The 21,280-nt window shown below is 45.0% G+C and overlaps 1 protein-coding gene across 7 annotated transcripts in view; it reads right to left on the bottom strand.

Moving 5' to 3' along the window:
- Positions 1-21,280, bottom strand: part of LOC146178643 (muscle calcium channel subunit alpha-1-like) — a 240,850-nt gene that overhangs the window by 155,216 nt on the left and 64,354 nt on the right. For all 7 annotated transcript variants that reach the window (XM_084578446.1, XM_084578444.1, XM_084578443.1 and 4 more), the window contains exons 2-3: positions 9,056-9,338; positions 7,182-7,287 (exon numbers count right to left, since the gene is read on the bottom strand). In XM_084578446.1, coding sequence (XP_084434572.1) covers positions 7,182-7,287; positions 9,056-9,243 — 294 coding nt within the window. In that variant the 5' untranslated portion in view covers positions 9,244-9,338. The remainder of the gene's footprint in view (positions 1-7,181; positions 7,288-9,055; positions 9,339-21,280) is intronic.

A 21,280-nucleotide genomic window follows, 5' to 3' on the forward strand; every position in this document is an offset into this window, starting at 1 on the left:
TTTAGGGTTAAAGCGATTGGAACAACCGACTGCGCGAGATTTCTGCACACCATCCGCTTCACTTGTCGATGCTAGCCAAATCATTCCCAGCTGAGGAGCAGAAAATGGTTTCTCGATAAGGAATTTGTCAGTTTGCAGCAGCTGGGAGCAGGGAAAAGTGTGCTGCTGGCGTTGTTAAGATAAAGTAAGGAGGGAAATCGAAGGCGAGGTTCGGGAGGGGGGGGGGGGGGGGCAGTGTTAAACCCTGACTAGCCTTGTTTCCGCGTCAGTTTGCCAGTGGGATATTGTTTTTTTCGCCTATGGGAAATCGAAAATATAACTTTTCTTTTTATGGTTCATGACAATGACAAAGACTTCCAAGACAGTCCACTGAATTTTCTGCTTTATTCCTGCGCAAAGAAAACCTCCTTTTGTTCAGAATTGACATGGAACCGAAAACTTTTATGCAATACGACACAGTAACGTCGGAAGATGAATCGAACAGTGCGAATAGCCTATGTTCAGTTCGAAGAGTGAGTTTACGCTATGAAGTTTTGTAAGTGACATATCTGACAAGAAGCGCGCAGTGAAAGAAGGCATAGAAAACATAGGCGCTGTGTTGTTCCCATAGTTGTTTCTTTTAGTAATGCCTTATTACCAAGCCCAGATCTGTCGTCTACTTCCGCACAACATAGTTAAGGCGCCTATTTATTCATGAGCGATTGTTATATTAAAAAAAAATCCAAATGTGACGAGCACAGAGTAACGTTAATTGCACTGGTTACTAGATATTTATGCGCCAAGTAGACATCTCCAAACGCAAAAACTTGCAGACCTTAACATTTTTTACAGCTTAACACCGCAGCAGCAACGACCAAGCGTCTGGCGGAGATTACAGACAGTCTTGAACGCGAAACAGCTGCAAGAGCGCACACACTAACAAAATATTATGCATGACATGTATAATCCAGAAGACTAAGTTGTACCAAGAAGGAGCGGGCAAGGAGCTAATTCTCTGCGTAGACGATAGGTAACTTCGATTGTAACACATCAAACCATATGTAAGATTTCCACACAATATAAAGACTTCCATTGATATCTCACGAATCGAGTTTCGAGAGCTATATTAAATCGAGAGCTAATTAACTCTACGTTCTGTTTCCTGGTTTTCTCAGCTGGCTGATGTTCATATTCATGGATGACCGCCATTTCCAGACAGCCAGTTATTCTATAACGAAGCTATTTCTAAATTAAATCAAATCCCAGCATACCACCTTGTTTTACGATGACAGCGGCGCGAGCGAGAAGCTTACCTGCGCTCATTTGAAGGCAGAGAAAACGTGAATAAAACCTCTTTTATCAGCCCACGTGCAGTTCCTGCGCTGTCATCAAATCATGTTGCCACTTCAAGAAGCAAGCGTTGGAAGACCTCATACATTCCAACAATTCCTCGCAAGTTTCCGTTTGAATAGTTCAAAAGAAAAACTCAGCCATTTTGTGTTGCCCTAAAATAACGGCATGCACCACACGTTGTCGTTCGCAACTTGACTCCAACTTGACTCGTTTCCGGCCAAGGTGCGTTACTCGGGGCGCACATAAATGCCAGGTGTATCTTCATCCCTTTGTGGCCTTACGGTACACCCCATCATTCACTTCCTAATTACATTCACTGTTTTATGTGTACAACTCCTACCTTCCCCTCTCCGCTGAAAGTCTCAAGGGGAGCGAAAGCGGAAGCCCCGATGGGGGCTTCGGAGACGCTAAAGGTACCTCGCAAGGATTCCCCCTTGGCGGTGGCGGCGTGCTCTTCGCGACATAACGGCGCGGTATAAATTATAGCGCGTTGCGCTGAGATCACAGAACTTTCATGGGCTCCTACACTGCGGTGAAGCTTTCCATATGGCAATTCTCGAGATTTTATGGTGTTTCAGCAAACACTTTCGAAAAAAAAAGAAAAAAAAAGGAAGGTTAAGGTAGCAAAATATTTACTCAAGGAAGAAAACGGGGAGGTACCAATAATGATAAAGGTTTGCCATTGAACTGGTTCGTGGTCATTGCAATCTACTGGTTAGAATGTGCCCACATTTGCTTCAGCGTACCGATGCTTAAATAATAACTAAAGCCCACAGTTAATGAACTGATGGGTTGCCCGTTCAATATGCGTCGTGCAAGCAATCACCAAAAATAAAAAAGGGTAAAGCTGCTGCGATCAATATTTCTGGTGCGGATTCGAACCATAATCACTAAAGCCAACAGTTACCGCACAGACTGGTTACCTGTTAGATAGGCGTCGTAAATTAAGCAATCACCCAAAAAGGTAAAGCTGCTTATCAGTATCTTTAGTGCAGCTTCGGGGCTCGCAGGAACTTTAGGCGAAGTGAAGCCAGAAGCTGCTCTCGTATACGTGACTGGTTGCCGGTAGAGCAAAAGGTAACAATTCCTTCAAGAGAATAACCCAGCACTCCCGCCCTCTATACGGAAGAGACTCATTTTTCCACGTTGTAAGCTTGACAGCTCATGAGGCCACATGCTATAATAACCCGCACACACACCACAAGGAAGGTAGAGGAGATGATGGCAGGTCTATGTTGTGCATCTACACCGACGTAACTCGCGTTTTAGTAAAGTGACTTGGGGTCTTCGCGTTCCTCGCTATCATGTGTCTTGTTGGGTGGACACCACAGGGTACTGCAATGACTGAGCGCCATTTCTTGGGAGGGTCTTTCGTTATACTGGAGGGCGTTTCCCGATTCCCAGACATTGAGACATAAGCTAGAGGGTCCAATACCATGCCCGCAGGGAGATCAATGAAAGCGACAAGTTCACCGCTGAATAAGTAGGGTGTTAAATCCTGATTACCTGCTCTACTGTGCCGTGTTATGCACCTTCTTTTGAATCAGTGGTTATCAAAAATGCCGACCTGACATATGGCAATGGCTGCCCTTTTCCATGAACCAAGCGGTGAAGAAAAAGTGTTTTTTTACGTGACGCAGCAGAACGTGGAGTTAGAACTTGGCGCCGCAATAGGAGTAACAAATTAACGAACGTGTCGTTTCCACCAGACTTTAGGCACTCACTTTGTTTTACGCGAAGAAAAATGCTCAAGTAATATTAATAATAATAACTGAAATTTTCTGGCACAAAAATAACGAGAATTGTTTTGTTCGTGTTTTGTTGCAAAACGTCGACTTTAATAATGAAGTTTCCTTATTGAGCTTTCGCTGCCAATTTATTGCTCCTGGCCAACAAATCGATGTCACCTGCTTAGCTAATATAGTTATTTAAAGTACCGATATATGTAACGCCCGTAATGCGCATATTGAAAAATAACAGGCCAATATTTTTTTGAGAGACACCTCAGCTTCAACTGACGTTGCATTTCATTTAAGTCATTTAAAAACATATTTACAAGAACAAATGTGATGCACGCTTGCCTATTCCTACCACTATTTGCTGGTTTTCAATACAAATGTTTATGTTTGAAAATACCACTTGAAAGCAATATATTTCAAGCTTTCTTAATTAATCGTCCGTTAATGATGAGATAAAAATGGCATTGAAGTCTATGTATACTCCTAATGCTAGCCACCTTGGCATGGTATTCTTTCAGAATTCATCCCGTTTGCGTTAAAAACACCATCTTATGAGCGACCCTTTCTGAAACCAAGCTGGTCGCTGTGATTGCTTGATGTTTTGCACATACTTGGGTGATGTTATGGTTTGGTTTGGTTTGGGTTGTGGGGTTTAACGTCCCAAAGCAACTCAGGCTATGAGAGACCCCGTAGTGGAGTACTCCGGAAATTTCGACCACCTGAGGTTCTTTAACGTGCACCCCAGGTGGTTGAAATTTCCGGAGTCCTCCGGATTCCCGGTGATTTTCCGGGTGATTTTATGGTTTGTTACATTTCACTGTCTTTGTAAAAGGTATGCAGAGGATGTGTACTTCGATGATTGGTTCTTATCGCCGATTTTAAGAAATCATTGTCACATTCGAAGCCTCCAAAATATTCTGAAATATGCGTACAGAAATCGAGGTTAACAAGAAGTTCAGGCGCTGGAGAGATTATATCTACAGCGTGCTTAACTGAGCGAATTCGCAAGCCATCCACGTGAGCTTTCAAATATTGCGGAAAACAATGAATGCATGACATACCTCCAGGACACTTCTAGGTTTTCGGAACGCACGTTTATGATTGTTACGCATCAAATATCCGCAAGTACTAGACAGAGAATTGCGTTTTAGAATAGAAATAGTCATTGAATTAATTTGCTATCGAAGAGACAGACACAAACTTTGCAGTGCCATGTATATTTACTTCTAGAAGCTATTGCACATCGCTGTTTCCTTTTGATAAGCTGCCATTTATTAATCGACTCACAACACAGCATCCCAGCGCTCTTCGCAAACAAACTTGTTTGTCGGAAACAAATTTAGAGAAAAAGCGTTAAAATGCCTAATAATGTTTCAGATACTGAAGATATTAGACTGGTTTGAAATGGAATGAAATTGCTTATTTGTCGTCAAATACCGATGGCGACATTGTAGATGAATTAAAAGCTGTCATTGGATAGCTTCACAGGTCCACAAGTACGACAAGATGAGACGGTGGGCCAGTTGGTGATGTCCTTTCAGCGCTGTGTCCATCTTTATATGTTTCCTCACCTAGTCCCTATTATCGCGCTGTAGATACGGAACGTCCGCAATCCCTTATTTTTGTTATGTTTGTTCTAGAAAAGCGAACGCCTGCCGTACGCAGACATAACTCAAACGCTCGAGGACGTGACTCGGGGTGATATTAGCGCTGCTGGGTGTTGGCCAGCAAGGAGGAGGCCAGTTTATGGTCATTCTCTATCATGAGCCTCCTTGAGCACGCCGTGCACCATGGGCTCAGGCTCAGCGGCCAGCTCTCACCGCCGCTAATAGAGCTATAGCATGGCGTCATCTGCGATGTTCTACCGCGTGGTTCCACCGCGCATGCGCAGGTCGCCTGAGAGCGCTAGGTGGAGCCACATGCTGGCCGGTGGTACGCGTGCCTCCTGCTTAAACACCAATCAGCATGCGAGTGCCGGTGGGGCGCAGTAACGAATCTGGATTGAGGATGGCGGACCTCTTTGTGTCATAACTATCTAAAGTCAGTCCAGGCTACCCCTCGAGCGTTCTTGTTAAGCCTTCTGGCGCCTGTAGAACATTATTTTATGTAATTTGAATTAAATTCTAAGAGCTTTTTGTTGCATGCTTTTTGTATAGAAATTATTTTGCGCAAACTGATTTAGGTTGCTATAAGAAAGCTGCATTTTTATTAACCTTAATATACACTCCTGGCCAACCGCATCGAAATTCTCTGCGCATTATATTGACATTTCGAAGTCGCTGTTCGCTTTATAAAATGATATATTCTGTAGTGTGAAAAACGGAGATGATCACTGATGCATGCGGCTATAACATTTGAATGTATGAACCGCCAGTGAAAGTGTAAAGTGACGACTTAGATTTGTTTTTTTTTTATTTGTACTAAACTTTTATTTCTACTTTTATATTTGTACTTAAAAAACAGTGTGCAGGCAATTTCGTTTTCTCCCCTCCTAATTTTATCGAGGAAATCAATAAATGCCACCAGATTGCCGTTTGGCACTAAGATACAGTGTAACAAAATATTTCCAACGAAAGGTGAAGTTTAATATTACAGTAATTCGTCATTTGCGCGCACACAGAACGGCGATCACTTTCAATACACTTCCTGTTCTCACAAAAAGTTGAACAGTAACCTGGCCACACCTCGAGAGTCACTGCGCGAGGTTATGTGAACTCCTGCACTGGTGTGAACAACGCACGAAACTCAAATGCCTTTTATAGATTTTGCACCCCTCTGCTGCATCAAAACACAAAACATAAATGATTAGCGATGAACGCAACCATAACTTTCCGGAGCACACCCTCCCACGTTTTTAACCTTAACGCACGAGCGTCGACCGCCGAGTAGATAAGCGCCGTACGACGAAATACAGCGGCGAAATGAGCGAGAATACGCGCGTGCGCGCAGTGAGCACTCCGGTGCAGCTGTCCTCTGCCAGGATATTACGGGAACCAGATCCAACCTCATCTGCTGTTTTGGTCATTATCGCATTTCCGTCTGTTTCCTGCATGCCACTGGGAAAAGATTAGAAAAGGCCACGTGGTACCACCTGCTTTCGTGTATGATATGAGGAAGGTGTGAAATGGTAAGCGAAGTATATCGCATTCCATCCATCACTAGCGCTACCACCTTATTTATTTATTTATTTATTTATTTATTTATTTGTAACCTATTTATTTATAACTTATTTATAACTTGATGGAAGTGTTCAGAAAATAAAAAGGATGATGAAAATAACGGTGCTCAAAAGAAGCAGGGGTGAGGTCCCGTTCCCAGAACAGCCTGGCAGAGGACAGCTGCACCGGAATGCCCATTGCGCGCACGCGTATATTCTCGCTCATTTCGCCGCCGTTCTCCGTCATACGGCGCTTATTGACTCGACGGTCGGCGCTCGTGCGTTCAGGTTAAAAAAGTGGGAGGGTGTACATACCATTGCATTCCTACCGACGCGAAATCGTTCACCTGTTATCTTGGCATCTGAACCCTGATGCATAGTTTAGTAGTGTTAGCAAATATACTGTTACAAAAACTTTCCTGTCGTACGCTTTCTCCTCAAAAGCGGCGAGTAGCCCGGTGCAGAAAGACTTCTTTAAATTTTTTGCGTTCCCCCTACTGGGTCAAAAGATATGCCCACCTAGCGACGAACCAATCGGAGAAGGTGAAATGTCCATGATGGTCTCCGAAAAGAAAACGTAACAAGCCCCCTGTTATGTGTCCAAAACTGTTGCGCATATTCTATTATGAGAATGTCTCCTTTTCGAGATAAAAAAGGTGAAGGTTTTAATTACATATTAACATTACAGCACTGTTCGCGAAGCAATGAGAACTTGCATTACACTGGTTGATGAAAAGTTAAGCGTGAAATGTAAAGTTCGCCCGGTTACTAGATTCATTTCTGGATTCGGTAATGACGCGGTCTGGATTCATGCTCGTTCAAAAGTCTTTAAATACGCACACGCTGTCTGGAGGAGAAACCTGTTGTTAGCCTTCCTTATCTTGCAGGCATGTAAAGCGCAGAGGGGTTCGTCGCATACAAGAACTAGAGAAGCTTTGACGGCGCATACTTACCAGAGTGGCATTCACTTGGTTGGAATCACTGTTTGGGTAGGGAGTGTAAACAGCTAAAGCCACACAGTTGGCGAAAATCGTTAACAGAATTAGATATTCAAAAGGCCTGAAAGAAAAAACAAGGGCCCAGTTAAGGAACTTTCCGCCGAAGCGAAATCCTGGACGCCGAACTTAGCAGGCGGTCCACACAATGAACGGGATGAAGAGATATAGAAGAGCAGCCACAAAACTCAAACTACCCTCAGCTCAGAACACAGAAAATGATTTGGCCAGAATGGCAAAGAACCAGGATAAAGACCTAAAGAGTGTGATGAAAAGAAAAATTAGATCTGCGCTTAATTAGATTAAACACAATGGCGCTGGCCACTGTGTTAATTAAGTGGGGTGCCAAAAAACCTATCCATCAAGCGTCGGGGGCGAAAGGGGAGCGCAGTTGGTCGTGTGCAATTTCATTAAAGAGTGATTTCTCTAGCTGTAGCTCGCAATATTGAAACGGATCTATATTACTGAAACTAACCATAAAAAAGTATGAAAGACACCGTGTCACTACTTGCCGACTTATATATTCTACGATGATAGGAAAAAATTCGACGCATTAACCTCTGTTCTTGACGCCTCAGGCTGCCATGTGTGAAATTTGTTCAGCCTGTGATTGTCAGTTATGTGCTGCCTTCCCAAATCAGCCTTCTTTTTCCATTTATGTGTGTGTGCGCATCCCAACGCTTTCGTCCATCGATTTGACACCGCAATATTAGATGGGCAGCTTCATTTTCGCACAGATGACGCTACGTCAAACACATATTTCGAACCCATGCTGGTCGCCGACATCTGAAACAGGACCCCCACTATGCTACCTAGTTTAACTGCCCATGTGGCTGACGATAAGGAGGCCTCGACAAAGGCCGACCTAGCAACCTTAACTATATATGCTTGGCGTTTTTGTCGCGCAGGCTAGGCGCATAATTGGAATTTGCTTAAAACCTCAGCAGTAAGGTGCTGAGTTGGGCGAGTTGGTCGAAGTTCCTTTTGGATGGGGAAACAGCGCAAAAGGACCAAGGACAAAGTAACAAGAGCACACAGTGGAGTACTATGTGCTCTCACCTCAGACTGTTTAACGCTTCTTGGATGCGTTACGTATTGTGCAGCTTCCATAACTTTAGTTGTGTGTAAATGTCACCATGTATGCTACCGCGCTACTGCGTGTTTGCTCAGCCTTCTATATGCACTGGGAAAAATGGGACGGAAAGGTTATTAAAATAGTATCGAAGCTTAGTGATTGCATTCTTTCCATCTCATTGCTGATGTGGTGGCTACCATCAAAATCAGTAATTAACATGCTCAAGTTTGCACAGCTCTCAACTGGTTCGCCGCACTGAACAAAAAAAACAAGGCTCCGCCTAAACATGAAAGCATAAAATTGACCAATTTTCTCTGCTTCGCCCTAGCCTTCAGTTTCAGAAGCATCAAGACCACCGCAGATATCGACGAGAGGGCTCGGAGTTTACTGAGAGTACGACCGTTTTTCTCGTGTTTGCACAGAGACTGATTTAAACATTATTGGGGATAATACAACCAAAAGGCCACTTCGTTCGCGACGGAAAAATGGTTCATATGAGTCGTGTGTACAGCACCCGACCTTCAGAACAAAGCGAAGAACACAACGCCAGAACGCGCTGGCTTCCTGGCAGGTTTGGGACCCAAGCGCTGTGATTTTTTTACGACCACAAAAAAAAAAAAAAAAAGAAAAAAAATCAGAGGAATTCGTGAGAAAGTTCGGCCCGTGAGTAAGTTCGCCCCGTAAGTCTGGCACGTGAAGCATGTTGAAGCGGCTGAAGAGGCCACTCTTCGATAACGACTGGCGAACAAAAGGATACTTCCACTCGACGACACTGATGCAGAGCTTCCGCAGCGGGTTTCCCAGGCCGAGGCAGAAGAGAGCACGCAGCGGCCGCTCGACCAGCTTGGGCCCCTTGCGCGGGGGCCGGCGTCGCTCGCGGGCCGCCGCTGCGGCGGCCCCCGCCGGCGGCGCACCCCCGCTCTGCTGGCTGCCCAGCGTGTTCATGGCGTCGGCGGCGCCCAGCGCGGTGTGCCAGGCGCTCGACAAGGGCCGGCCCGCGCTGCTGCTGCTCGCGCGGCTCCCGCCGCCAGGGCCCGAGCCTGCACACACAAATACCCAATCAACTACAGTCAGGGACACTTCTAACTACAACACAACCACACAGAGAAATTCGTATAATAAACAGCAGCAATCACAAGCTTCATCAGGTCACATCACTTGTTCCATCCAGAATGCTATGTTCACTTATGCCCGTTAAGAAAAAAGTGCTTTATTTGTGCGGCATGAAATCTTGCTAAAACAACCTAAAAAAGTGAGACAGTGGGACCACAGAAGTGAGGCAATATCAATGAATTTTCATTGCTAATATCGCTCAGTGACCTTATAGCGAAAGATTTAATAGCCCCATTACGCGCAAATCCAACTGTTGGCTTGAACACTCTATGGTACCCGAAAAATCTGGAGCCTTCAGGCAGACCGAAGGCACAGCTAGGAGAGGCGTGAAAAAATTCTAGGGGGCACTTTGTACCACTAAACTGGGATGAGGCGAAAACATCGCACTGTGGTCCGAAGCCCTCCAATGTGGCATCTTTTTTTTCACTCCAACATTCCTCCTTTTTCTAACGGCATAGTTAAGGTGTCCGCGGAGAATTGTGAAGGAGACTGCGCCTTTTATTTCTTGTAAACCTATTTGAAACGCTGCTGATGCCTGCTGTACTGCGTCTGTTCCGTATGCTGGGTGACGCGCTTTCGAGGAAGCGCCAAATGAGAGGCGCCGCACGGACGCCTGGATTGGACGCCCGGCGGGATCACATTTGTAATGCGTGAATTGCCTAGTGATGTCATGTTCAGTCGTTACGTCATGGTCGTATGTGACGTCATCGTGATGTCAGTTGTGGTCATTAGACATCACCTGAAGTGACTTCCGGTGGATGTGACGTCACACCGTTCCTGTGGCTAATCGACGTCCGCGCTATTTCGACACAATTTTGATTTTGATATTTTGACCATATATAACTGGTTGCTCTACAGTCATCAAAATTGGCTTCTAGGTTTATTTTTTCCTCTATCTGACGAAGCTATTTTTTTCTCCTATCTTTATTAGTTCCTAATTACGGAAACAGTTACGGGCGGACAGACATGCAATCATGGGTGTGAGTATGAGTCACTACAGGCTTTCGCCTTAAAGCTGAAAACATAACGCCTTCAGGCAGACAGTCGGCACAGCGCGAGAAGGGAACGCAGCAGAGCAGTGATTGATGTCAGGTTTCGATAGACGAACGGGCAGACCGACGAGCGGACGGACGGACGGACGGACGGACGGACGGACGGATGGATGGATGGATGGATGGATGGATGGATGGATGGATGGATGGATGGATGGATGGATGGATGGATGGATGGATGGATGGATGGATGGACGGATGGACGGACGGACGGACGGACGGACGGACGGACGGACGGACGGATGGATGGATGGATGGATGGATGGATGGATGGAAGTGCTTCCCCTTTGAAACGGGGTCGTTACAGTTTCCACCATACTCGGCATTCTGAAAACAGTGCCTTCATCCAGGCAGCTCGCACTGTAATTTGGGGAAGGGAACACTGTAAGGGAGTGGTTGGTTTGTGGGGTTTAACGTCCCAAAGCGACTCAGGCTACGAGAGACGTCGTAGTGGAGGACTCCGGTAATTTCGACCACCTGGGGTTCTTTAACGTGCACTGACATCACACAGCACACGGACGCCTTGCTGTTCGCCTCCATCGAAAAGCTGCCGCCGAGGCCGGGATTCGATCCCGCGTCCTTGGGAACAGTAGTCGAGCGCCGTAACCACTGCGCCACCCCGGCGGGACTGTAAGGGAGTGATTGATGGTGGCAGGTTTAAGCTCGCTGACAAACTGATTTTGCGCGGGCGACGCGGCGTCTGCAGATAGTTGTCTGTGCGCGGTGAGGAATGAATGATATACCAGCAAGGTTCCACGGGGCAGGTCTCGCAAATGTTTCGACTACGAAGAAGCACAACGACGACATCGAGAAACACAAGACCGCAAAAATGCGGCCAGAACAGGCGAAAAGAGCAGCCTTTGCTGATAATAAAGCGGCCTTCTTGTTTCCGATCGAACGCCGTACTTGGCACGCTCAATAATTAGCCAAGCCACTGCGGCAAAAGCGAGCCCAATGCAAGGAATGCCGGCAATGTAAGACAGAGGCAATACTACAAAAGCGATACGAAGAGTACTGGAAAAAAAATGAATACATTTAGAATGTATTTGCAGATACTTCGCGGCCAAAAAGAATGTTTTCGCATTCTCACATTTAGGCGGCCTTGAGTGTCCCTACCGAATTTTTAACTTAAATCTTCCTGATGCCGCAGGTAATCCCAGCATTACCACTTATGATAGCGTTCAGTTGATTTCGTGAAAACGACGTCGCACTCTTCGTCTGTCACTTCCCTCGCTTGTCAACTGGATGGCGTTTTGCCAGCGCTTTGAGTTTTCTCGCACCGAGTCCCTTGTTTGGAATCCCTCGCTTCCGGCGCAAAAAGATGAGTTGCTTGGCGGATACTCCGCATGGCTGTTATTTTTTGTTTTGTTTTCCGAAATCATTGTGTGCGATGTTAAATGGTATTCTCCTGACACGAACCCATGTTCTACGCAGGACAATTCCTCTTATCTACTTCCTACTTCACTCACTGCAAACTGTGACGATGCCTGGCAGGGGGAAGAGGGTGTCCTGAAAGTAAATAATAAACACGTTGGGAAAAGAGACGTGGTGAAGGAACAGAGAATGTATTTGGCGCTTCAGCCGCGGGACCAGCCTTTGTCGAAAGAAAAAAAAAGCCTTCCGATGAAGGCCGGTGACGCGGCTGAAATGTCGAATACATTCTCTTTTCCTACACCACGTCAGATGTTTTTAATATATATATATATATATATATATATATATATATATATATATATATATTAGATAATTACATCTTATCAGCCCGTTCCTATATAGAGCCTTGTACCACCATCACCACCTCGCCGTTGACAAGGAGGTACGAAAGTGGAGAGGTACATATCACTCCCCTCCTTAAAGAAAAGGGGAGACGGAGTTTAAAAGTAGACGGTGGAAGGCGAAGACGGATCCACTGGCCCGGATGCCCACCTCGGCTGCGGAAGGCAATGGGTTCGAAACCCCCTTACGGACAGGGGGTGGGTACAAGTGCCTCCCAGCCCAGAAAATCCAGCAGCGCACTATTCTGGTGCAAAGCCAGTTGCGAGCAACTTAGGCTTCAGATGTGGCATGTGTTAGTATGCTGATGCGCTCTTAACCCGCGTCGACGTATCTTAAACTGAGTGAATTTAAGCGCTACACGCACTTTTCAGTGTAGGAGGGATGTGTCAGAGGGATCTGTCGGAGGAATGTGTCGGAGGAATGTGCAGGAGGAATGTGCAGGAGAAACGTGCAGGAGAAATGTGCAGGAGGAATGTGCAGGAGGAAAGTGCAGGAGGAATGTGCAGGAGGAAAGTGCAGGAGGTATGTGTCGGAGGAATGTGTAGGGGGATTTGTAGGGGGGATATGTAGGGGAGATGTGTAGGAGAGATGTGTAGGGGGATGTGTAGGGGGATGTGTAGGAGGGATGTGTAGAAGGGATGTGTAGAAGGGATGTGTAGAAGGGATGTATAGGAGGAATTTTCGCACAGAATTCTTACCCGACACGGCTTCGAAAAAGTACCATTCTTGCGCACTTGGTGGAGTCTGTCTGCATTTACACTACAGGGCAACATAAGAACTGCCAAACTGCACAAAGCACATCCGAACAACGCACTTTAAAGGGCGGTAAGGCTGAGAAAATGGTCTGACGAGGGTACACATGTGGTTCTTGAGTCAGCTGCCTCATGTATGAATGACCAATCACTGACAAAAATGTGATTTTAAGGAAACAATATGCTCACAATAGCCTTCGATCATGCGGCCTACACACGCTAGGCATTCCAACAAGGACATTTGTAGAGAAGATTGAAGTGCGCGTAGTTCACTCATGTAAGGCATAAAATAAAAAACATATAAGGGTGCCTCTTCAAAGTCAGCTGCACAGCATTCCAGCAGAGTGCTGTGTTGTTCAGTTGCTTGAGCTCCATCATAAAGGCGTCAGTTAACTGACCACACCAAACACTCACAGGTTGGTTACAGGAGTGTAACATGAGTTATTTAGCTCTAGATGTTGCAGGAGAGAAAAGGATTTAATAATCTTATTTCTTGGGGTGCTAGTGTCCCCACCCGCGCTTCAAACAAAATGAACAAAGGCTGGAACCTGACACACAAGCAACCCGTGCAAAAGCAACAGCGAAGTGTGCCTCATGCATTGACCCCATAATTAGGAACGATTGCGAATAATTCAGGAATATTTCGAATACTTAAAGGCTTAATAAGCGGTGGCTTAACCCACTGAGAGTTCAGAATCGGCTCTCGCCTGTCAGAGATTCAAATGACGAACTTCGAACAAGTTCCACGAACACTATACAAATGCACTGTACCTGTATATAGAGCCAAGTGTAATGAATTATGTGACTTCAAAACACACTCGCCAAAATAAAAAAAAAACATGGGTTAAAACAAATGAAATTTCGAGAATCGTGCAGAGCCTTTCTCATACCACACAAGGCGACAAAATAGACAGGCGACTATTACGATTTTTGAGGCGAAGCATGCGTTAACAATGTGCCTGTTGTGCGTATCCAAAGAGCAATCACCGAGACTGTAGAAACACAGCAAAATCGTGGTTGTGAAATCTGCGTCTTTCCATAAGGGCGCGAAACCATGCTCCTTTTCTGTAATTTTAAGGCCGCTCAATTGATTGCTGCAAGTTTTCGCTATATTCAAGTATTTCGTTTCATTGAAATCTTTCGTCCCTTGCGTCTACCCTACAAGGTGAAAAGATAGGAGACTCGTGTCTTTTATCTCATGATTGCCGAAATGACGAGTCTACTATGGTCTGTCACCACCTACTCGACTTGTGCGAGTTCCAGGAGGAAATGAGAAATTTCCTTACTTTTTTTATCAGTGGTCAACGTGGCAGGTGCCCTTTCCGCGTAACAACTATGGTAAGCGGCAGGAAACAAGAGCTACAGAACCACGACACAGGTTGTTTTTTCGCGGTGGTGTGTTTCTTATTCCGTCAGCCATTGCAGGTGGCTGGTTGCTATTTCTTGCACCAGTTTTGTTATCTGACAGCTGGCTTGAGATTTCAGTATCTCTACGCTAATTTGGTGATGAGCTTAGTAATTTTAATGCCCTAAAATCAATAGGGCTGGTTTATAAGTGCGGCGATCATCGCACTGAGCACGAGTATATATAATATGCCCCATCGTTTGGGCCTTGCACGCGTTCGATTAAGTGATGCGGTGGTGATTGGAAGCCTAATGACAATAAGGGCAGGAGCGAAAATTATATTTTAAGTCCCACATTGATAGATACAGAGGAGAAGGGAAGGGAAGGGAAGGCAGGGATGTTAACCAGACCGGTTTCCGTTTGGCTACCCTGCCCTGAGAAAGAGAAATCAGCGGACTTAAAAGGGGAAGCTAGAAAAGACGAGGAACACAGTAAAAGTGTCTCACTCTAGCTGATAGTGCGATGACATTTTTGCGGTGATTTGACAAGCTGTTCGACTCAGTGGGACTTATGCAACGTCGTTCTCATACTCCTTTCGGCATCTGCTATAATTCCCCTATTCGCCGATATAAGCCGCATCGCAATCTTATATTTTTATCACTGGAATCAATCCCCTGCATTTCCAGCGTTCTAGGTAATCTGTAACGCGCTGATATTACTACGTGAGACTGGTAGTAACCACATGGCATGCTTGAACTTTCATTTATCAAAAATTTATCCCAGCGTTTGGCTTACATAAACTGCGTCCGGTCTGACGTCTCACTCCAGCCTTTTTTCTCTGGGAATGCGGGTGGGTTAGAAGATTGACGTTGCTTAGCATTGAGGATTTGAACTATAGAATGAAAAATGTACTCCACTTCCCATTCCACTATTTATTTCGACGTCAATTATGCGACCTTGCAAAGCATAAAAAAAATAGGAAGACATTAGAAAATTTTCAAGAGAGCACTAAAATAAAATCAGAGAGGGAATATACAGGCAACGGCGAGAAAGTATAGATTGTCTTGAAGGGTTAATAGATGGTTGTCTGTTATCACTACTACCCATTATTGTTCATAATGTAAAAACTGAAAGGAGGCCACACTGAAAGTAACTTATGTTTATTGTTATAAGCTACGCAAGCGGTCTGCGAAGCCGCGGTCATCGAGTGGACAATTGCAATGTTGTATAGGGGAGACAATTCTGGGCCAGAGGGCGCTGCGCCGCTCTGTACGTCAGCGCCCTCCTTGGATACCTCGGAAAAACACGCGCAGAGCGGTCGCTTAGTCTACTCCGTGCTGCATTGAAACGCACGTTGGCCTCTGCTCCGCGCTGAACGCCAGCGCGTGCTTACGCGCGCGTTCTGGCCGCCGTCGCGTTCCAATAAAGAAGACAAAACAAGAACTACAATGAAAAATTAGGACTCGCTTTTTTGTGCAACTTTTGTGGTTAACGGTAACGGGGTGCCTGTCGGACTTTTAAAGCGAAAGCCTTTTATTGGCTCATGCTGTCGAGGACGAAATGTCTCCCGCTTTTGCGGCGGCTCTGACTGGCCGAGGCGGGATGACGCCAAAGAGGTCTCGACCAATCACAGAGCACCATCACAGTATGCGCGAATGCGTGCCTTATATGGCCATATGTCAATCAATGACCAATTACTAATTATTGAATAATTATGTAATTACCAGTTTATGACTAATTAGTAATTCAATAAATTTGTTTTGATTAATTATTAATTATAGTCTACTTAATTAACTCATGTCTGGCTAATTAATTCCAGTTGCGTAGCAGAATGCGGTATTTTTTTAAGTATCTCGTACCGCTCGTATCTCGCACCGCTGTATGTCCCTGGCGGTGCCGCAGTGACTATCGCGGAACCGAGCCAGCCTCAAACAACAGATAGTATGTCAATCGTTCCATCCTCATACGCGATCCTGCTTTGATAGATCAAAACTGCGCACTCACTAGAATTACATAGAGTATCTGTGGAACTAAGAAGACAAAGGTTTTTGTGGAGAGATGTCCCCGTCTGCATGGAAAGTCGTCAGGCATTTCCCCGCTCTTAGTCTCGTGGAGAGAGAGAAAACTGTGGCAGTAAATTTGGGTCTGAAGTCTTTCTGGAACTGCTTCCTTGAGTGGCATCAACATCTGTCACAGAACCAGAGGGGAACCCTGCCTCAAGAAAGCACAAAAAAGAGATGTAATTAAACCTGTGAATTTTTTTTTGCCCCGAAGTCAGAAAAGATACTGTACCGCATTTTGCGCAATCTTTATTTTATTATCATCGTTTATGACTGCCATAGTCAAGAAAATTTGGAAATCCCAATTTTCTGAACAAACATTCATTTATTTATGTAGTTTTGTGCATGAATTAAACAGTTGGATTAGAAAACAATTTATTAGAAAATGCTTTCTAGCACCTATAGGAATTGCTTGTCTGCGGTCCCGCAGGAGCGTTAGCGTTGAAAAGAGAAACCTATAGATGGGCATCCCAAATTTTAGAACAAGAAGAAGAGGGAATTTAAAATATTTTGCATATTCTTGAATATTTTAGGATAGATTCTTGCTTTTCATTGCGTTTCCAAATTTTAATATTTCTCACAAGTTTAAAATTTGAGATTTCACAAACATTTTTACTCGCTGTTACGGCCTTTATGTTTTAAATGAGTAAAAATCTAACTAGATTTTCATATAAGTCTTACTGATATAGGGCAAAAGCTTTCTAAATATAGAATAATTTATAAGGCCTATTGAAAATTTCTGCTGTCTTCGCCATACCGAAACGGTAAAACCTGTAATTATATGGCACAGTAAAAGGCATCTTTTCAGTTTTACCTCCATCGAAATGGGGCTGCGGCGGTCTGGTTTAAGCCCAGGTACTTTTACCTAATGACTTGTTTCTCTGTAATTGTTTAGTTAATATTTCATACGCTTTAGTCGACCATTTAAATGAGTTTCGCTTGAAGTGACGCTGTTGCAATCAGTTACTTATTTTCCGCAGCGTGTGGGAGAGTCAATTACAGTTAAAACAGCCTCCAATTCACCGGAACGTCGTGATATTATTGTACGGGGCCACTCCAATTGGTCCTCACTGCACCGTACCACCTAAATTGGGCACAACGCTTTCTACAGAACCGGACAATAGTGACACTGAATCCACAACGCAACCTCCGCGCGAGAGTCATTCTAGCAAGTAATGCTACCCGCTTTACCCGAAGAGCTGCCCGTCTTCCTTACTTCGTTTGAAATTCAAATACGAACTTGTGCAGTACACTACGCCTACATTTGGTTACCAAGCGGCCGCGCTTCGGGTTCGGTTTCAATGCTCATAGTTATTTCCCTTCGGTGCGAAAGGAGAAAAGCAAAAATTGGCGGCGGCGGAGAAGTAACTGCACAGCTTTCGCACGCCGTTCCTCTTTTATCTATTTTTTTTTTTCGTTGCTTCCTTTCAGTGGAGCCTCTTCCTTGTGCGCCGGTTTCAATCCGTTTACCGCTGATTCTGACACTGCTTCGTTGCGGCCTCTCCTGCTCGCTAGGAAAGTCCGGACTCCTTCAATTTGAAGGCGCAAAAAGGGAAAGTAGAGACACAACACTGCAGCGGGATGCGCTGTCGATCCTTCTTTCCCTCTCCACCCGAGTAAGCTAAACCCCAACCCTCGCACAGCTGATCCGCGTAGCACGGAGAGGCCGAGAGAAAGAGTGAATTTTGAAATGGCGCGCGGGCTAGACTAGCCTCCCTACCCGTCTCGCGTGAAGCACCGCATCCCGAGATCCAGCGCGAAACCACTCGACGAGGAAGCGAAGGAGAAGGGGAGTGGTTCTACCATCTCTTCTATATGTGAGAGGAGGAGAGTTCACCAGACAGTTCCATGATTGGGCCACATGTCTCGTCATTCGCTGTCTGCGTATTCCCGGCGCACCCCGAAGTGCGGTAGTGCATTCTATCCTGCCGTGAGCTAGCGTTCTTTTATTCCCTGCCTGTATGATTTCTTTCTGCTCCCCTTTTACGCGAGCTGGGTTCCGCCTTTTCAGAGTGTCCGGGTGGACAGACGATGTAAAAAGATATAAAAGATATGCGCGTGCCGAATGCACAAAAAGAAGCAGAGGCGGCAGAGCAAACAAGCATCGCGCGTGTTCGGACGGCGGCCCCTCTAGTCGAATTTGTATGGAACCGTTTTGTCGCAGCGTGGGGATGGAATAACCCGGTTTGCACCAGCTACTCCTTTTTTCCCCAGTGACTGGCTTTTTGTCCACTCCGCTACGGCGGTTCCACGCGTGCTGGGGTATACTGTGAAAGTTTAGTATTTTTGAGTTCCTGGTTTCTTCGTTTGACTCTTCGCTTACACAGTCGTTTCTTCCCGTAGTGTATCTTGTTTTCCGTTTGACTTGGCGTACGGGGTCAGTTTATTTTATTTCTTGTCTGGCAGAAACATGAGAACACCGTAACCGAAGACAATTGGAGCGTTTTGTCAATGTGTTCGTAGTGGCTGGTTTGGCCTAACTGGCGCTATCGAAAGCACGCCGCTTGGTTCCGGAGAGTTCCTTTTCTGTTGGCTTCCGCATGACGGGTATGACACTACGGTTAGAGAATTGATACAAGAACTCGCCGAAGATGCCTTTCTGAACAAATCAAGTATAAAGAAAGTCTTAGAGAGCGCATCTCCTTAGCCAGTATAGATGAAGAGTGCCTTCAAAAGCGGACACTTACCCGCCATGTTCATATTTTTATCTCTCAATACAGCATGTAAACAAGCACTTAATAGCATCGATTAGATCGCGTCTCCTTTCTTAACACCATTGATTGTCGGTACTTGATTGCTTTCGTTACCCAAAAGTACAACTTGGCAGTGGAACTCTGATATATATACATATATGTTCCAGTATACTTTTTAATACTCTGTGAAGGGTGTATATAGAGGTTCATTAAGTTCAACGCGTTTCCTCATCGCGTTATGGATATTGTGAATATCACTCGCACCAAATAATGTGAATCAGACGTACAAAATCAGACATCAGAAATATTACATAGAGTTGAAGTTCGTGATATCATTTATTGCAATAAGGATTTTTACTTCCGTTGCGTCACTGATACAGCAGCTCATGGTAAATAAAGGGAGATAGAACTGCTTAAAGCACGAACTTAGCACAAGGCGCGGACTCCACCGTTTCCTACCTCGAACCAACACTTTCAAGTGCAAGCGGGAACCAGAGCTGGGGCACCTGAAAACCTCAGTAAACGAAACCTAAGTGTCAATAAAGCGAAAGTGACATGCGTTCTTTCCGCTCGACAGCATTTTTTTTTCGTACATGATAGTAGTCACTGGTAGATCATAAGACGTCATTTTGAACAGCAATGACTAAGCCTACTCTGCTTCAAAATCTCAATTTGAAAAATTATGATTAAAAGTTGGGCGAGTTGAATCAGATTCATGATGCAGTTAACGAAATTTCCTGCTCCTGCACCTTACCTCATGTTCCTCGGCCCCCCCATCACATATATTCAGCCCTATGGTTTTCATTGATATGTTATCACGTTCCTTTTCTTTTGATTTGCTTTCACGAAATAATCATACATCATGTGTTTTTCCATCAAAGTTCTAGTTGCGAAATAGCGTCCATGTTGCGTCTTTCTCCCACCTTGGTAATCGTTTTTGACGCTAACTACATCATGAATACTCCATCTAATATACGCCTTATATAAACATGAACGCGCTGTTTCACGGTATTATGCCTCAAAAACGCACATACATTACTTGGCGCACATATTTTGGCGCTGGTAAACGGCGCAATTAGACATAAGTATTTCATTCGGGATGACAGACTATGTTAGCAGCTCACTCCACTCTAAACACGAATAAGCCTAAAAGAGAGTAAAAAGGGAGTAGCACGTCCTCTAGCGCACTCCTTTGCAAGGGCACAGTATTCTCTCCAAGCCCTCAAGTAGATTTTCATAACTAACTATATGGACGCTATATTTTGGCAACATAATCATATTATTTTCTTAAATAGTATTTATTTCATGTAATTATCAATTACCGGAGGCTTTTAACCACTTCAGTAGTAGATTTGACGCTATCAATTAAAGCAGACCGAAACCTGATTTAAAATCTTCGTAACTGCTAGAATTTCGCATGTTTTCAAGTGAGATTGGATTCATATTTCTAGTGATGAAAATCTGCTCCAGGATTCGTGCAACATGCCCTGAATTTAATGGCGAGCGCGCTAGAGGACAACCTATTTCCTTTTTACTCCCTTAAAGGCTTACTCGTGCTTAGAGCGTGGGTTCCGCATCGATGTAGTAGTGATAGTTGCCTTAACCGGAAGGCGGTTGCAATGGAAAATACTGGGAGGGTGGAAGCAGGAGAACACGGCGAGAGCGCAGAAAGGCGTAATCGGAAGTTAGCCACGGAGACCATCAAGAGAGTGGCTGCCGCGGAAGTAGAGTGCCGCGAAATCGTGAGAACGTGTAACCAGAAGTTAGGTCCCTCGAGAACAATCCGGAGTGGGACTACCAGGCAAGGAGAGTGGAAGCATTGACCACAATGCAATGTAAAATGTAGCGGATCCAGCCTGCGAAGGATGGAACGAGCGAAACGCTCCATTGGTGGAGAGGATTGGCGGAGGAGTCGCAGCGGGCCTTGAACAGCTGACTGTAAAGATGAGATAGTTTCAGAATGGAATGCGAGGGAAATTGAAATTATACGTTCTATAATTATATAAGAGCACGCCACTCCCAAATTATTTTCTTTAACACTCATGAAATGAATATATTCTAATAGCTCTTGTTGAATCTCGCCTTGAAAAGTGGCAACCGTCCGGCAACTTATAATTTAGATTCATGTTTTTCAGGCTCTCTGTCATTCCATGCATATTGTGCGACAGCATGGAGCCTACACTGGGCCACT

The sequence above is a fragment of the Amblyomma maculatum genome, chromosome 9, assembly GCF_055883805.1.
Source record: "Amblyomma maculatum isolate TAMU_Amacu chromosome 9, ASM5588380v1, whole genome shotgun sequence".
Classification (NCBI taxonomy): domain Eukaryota; kingdom Metazoa; phylum Arthropoda; class Arachnida; order Ixodida; family Ixodidae; genus Amblyomma; species Amblyomma maculatum.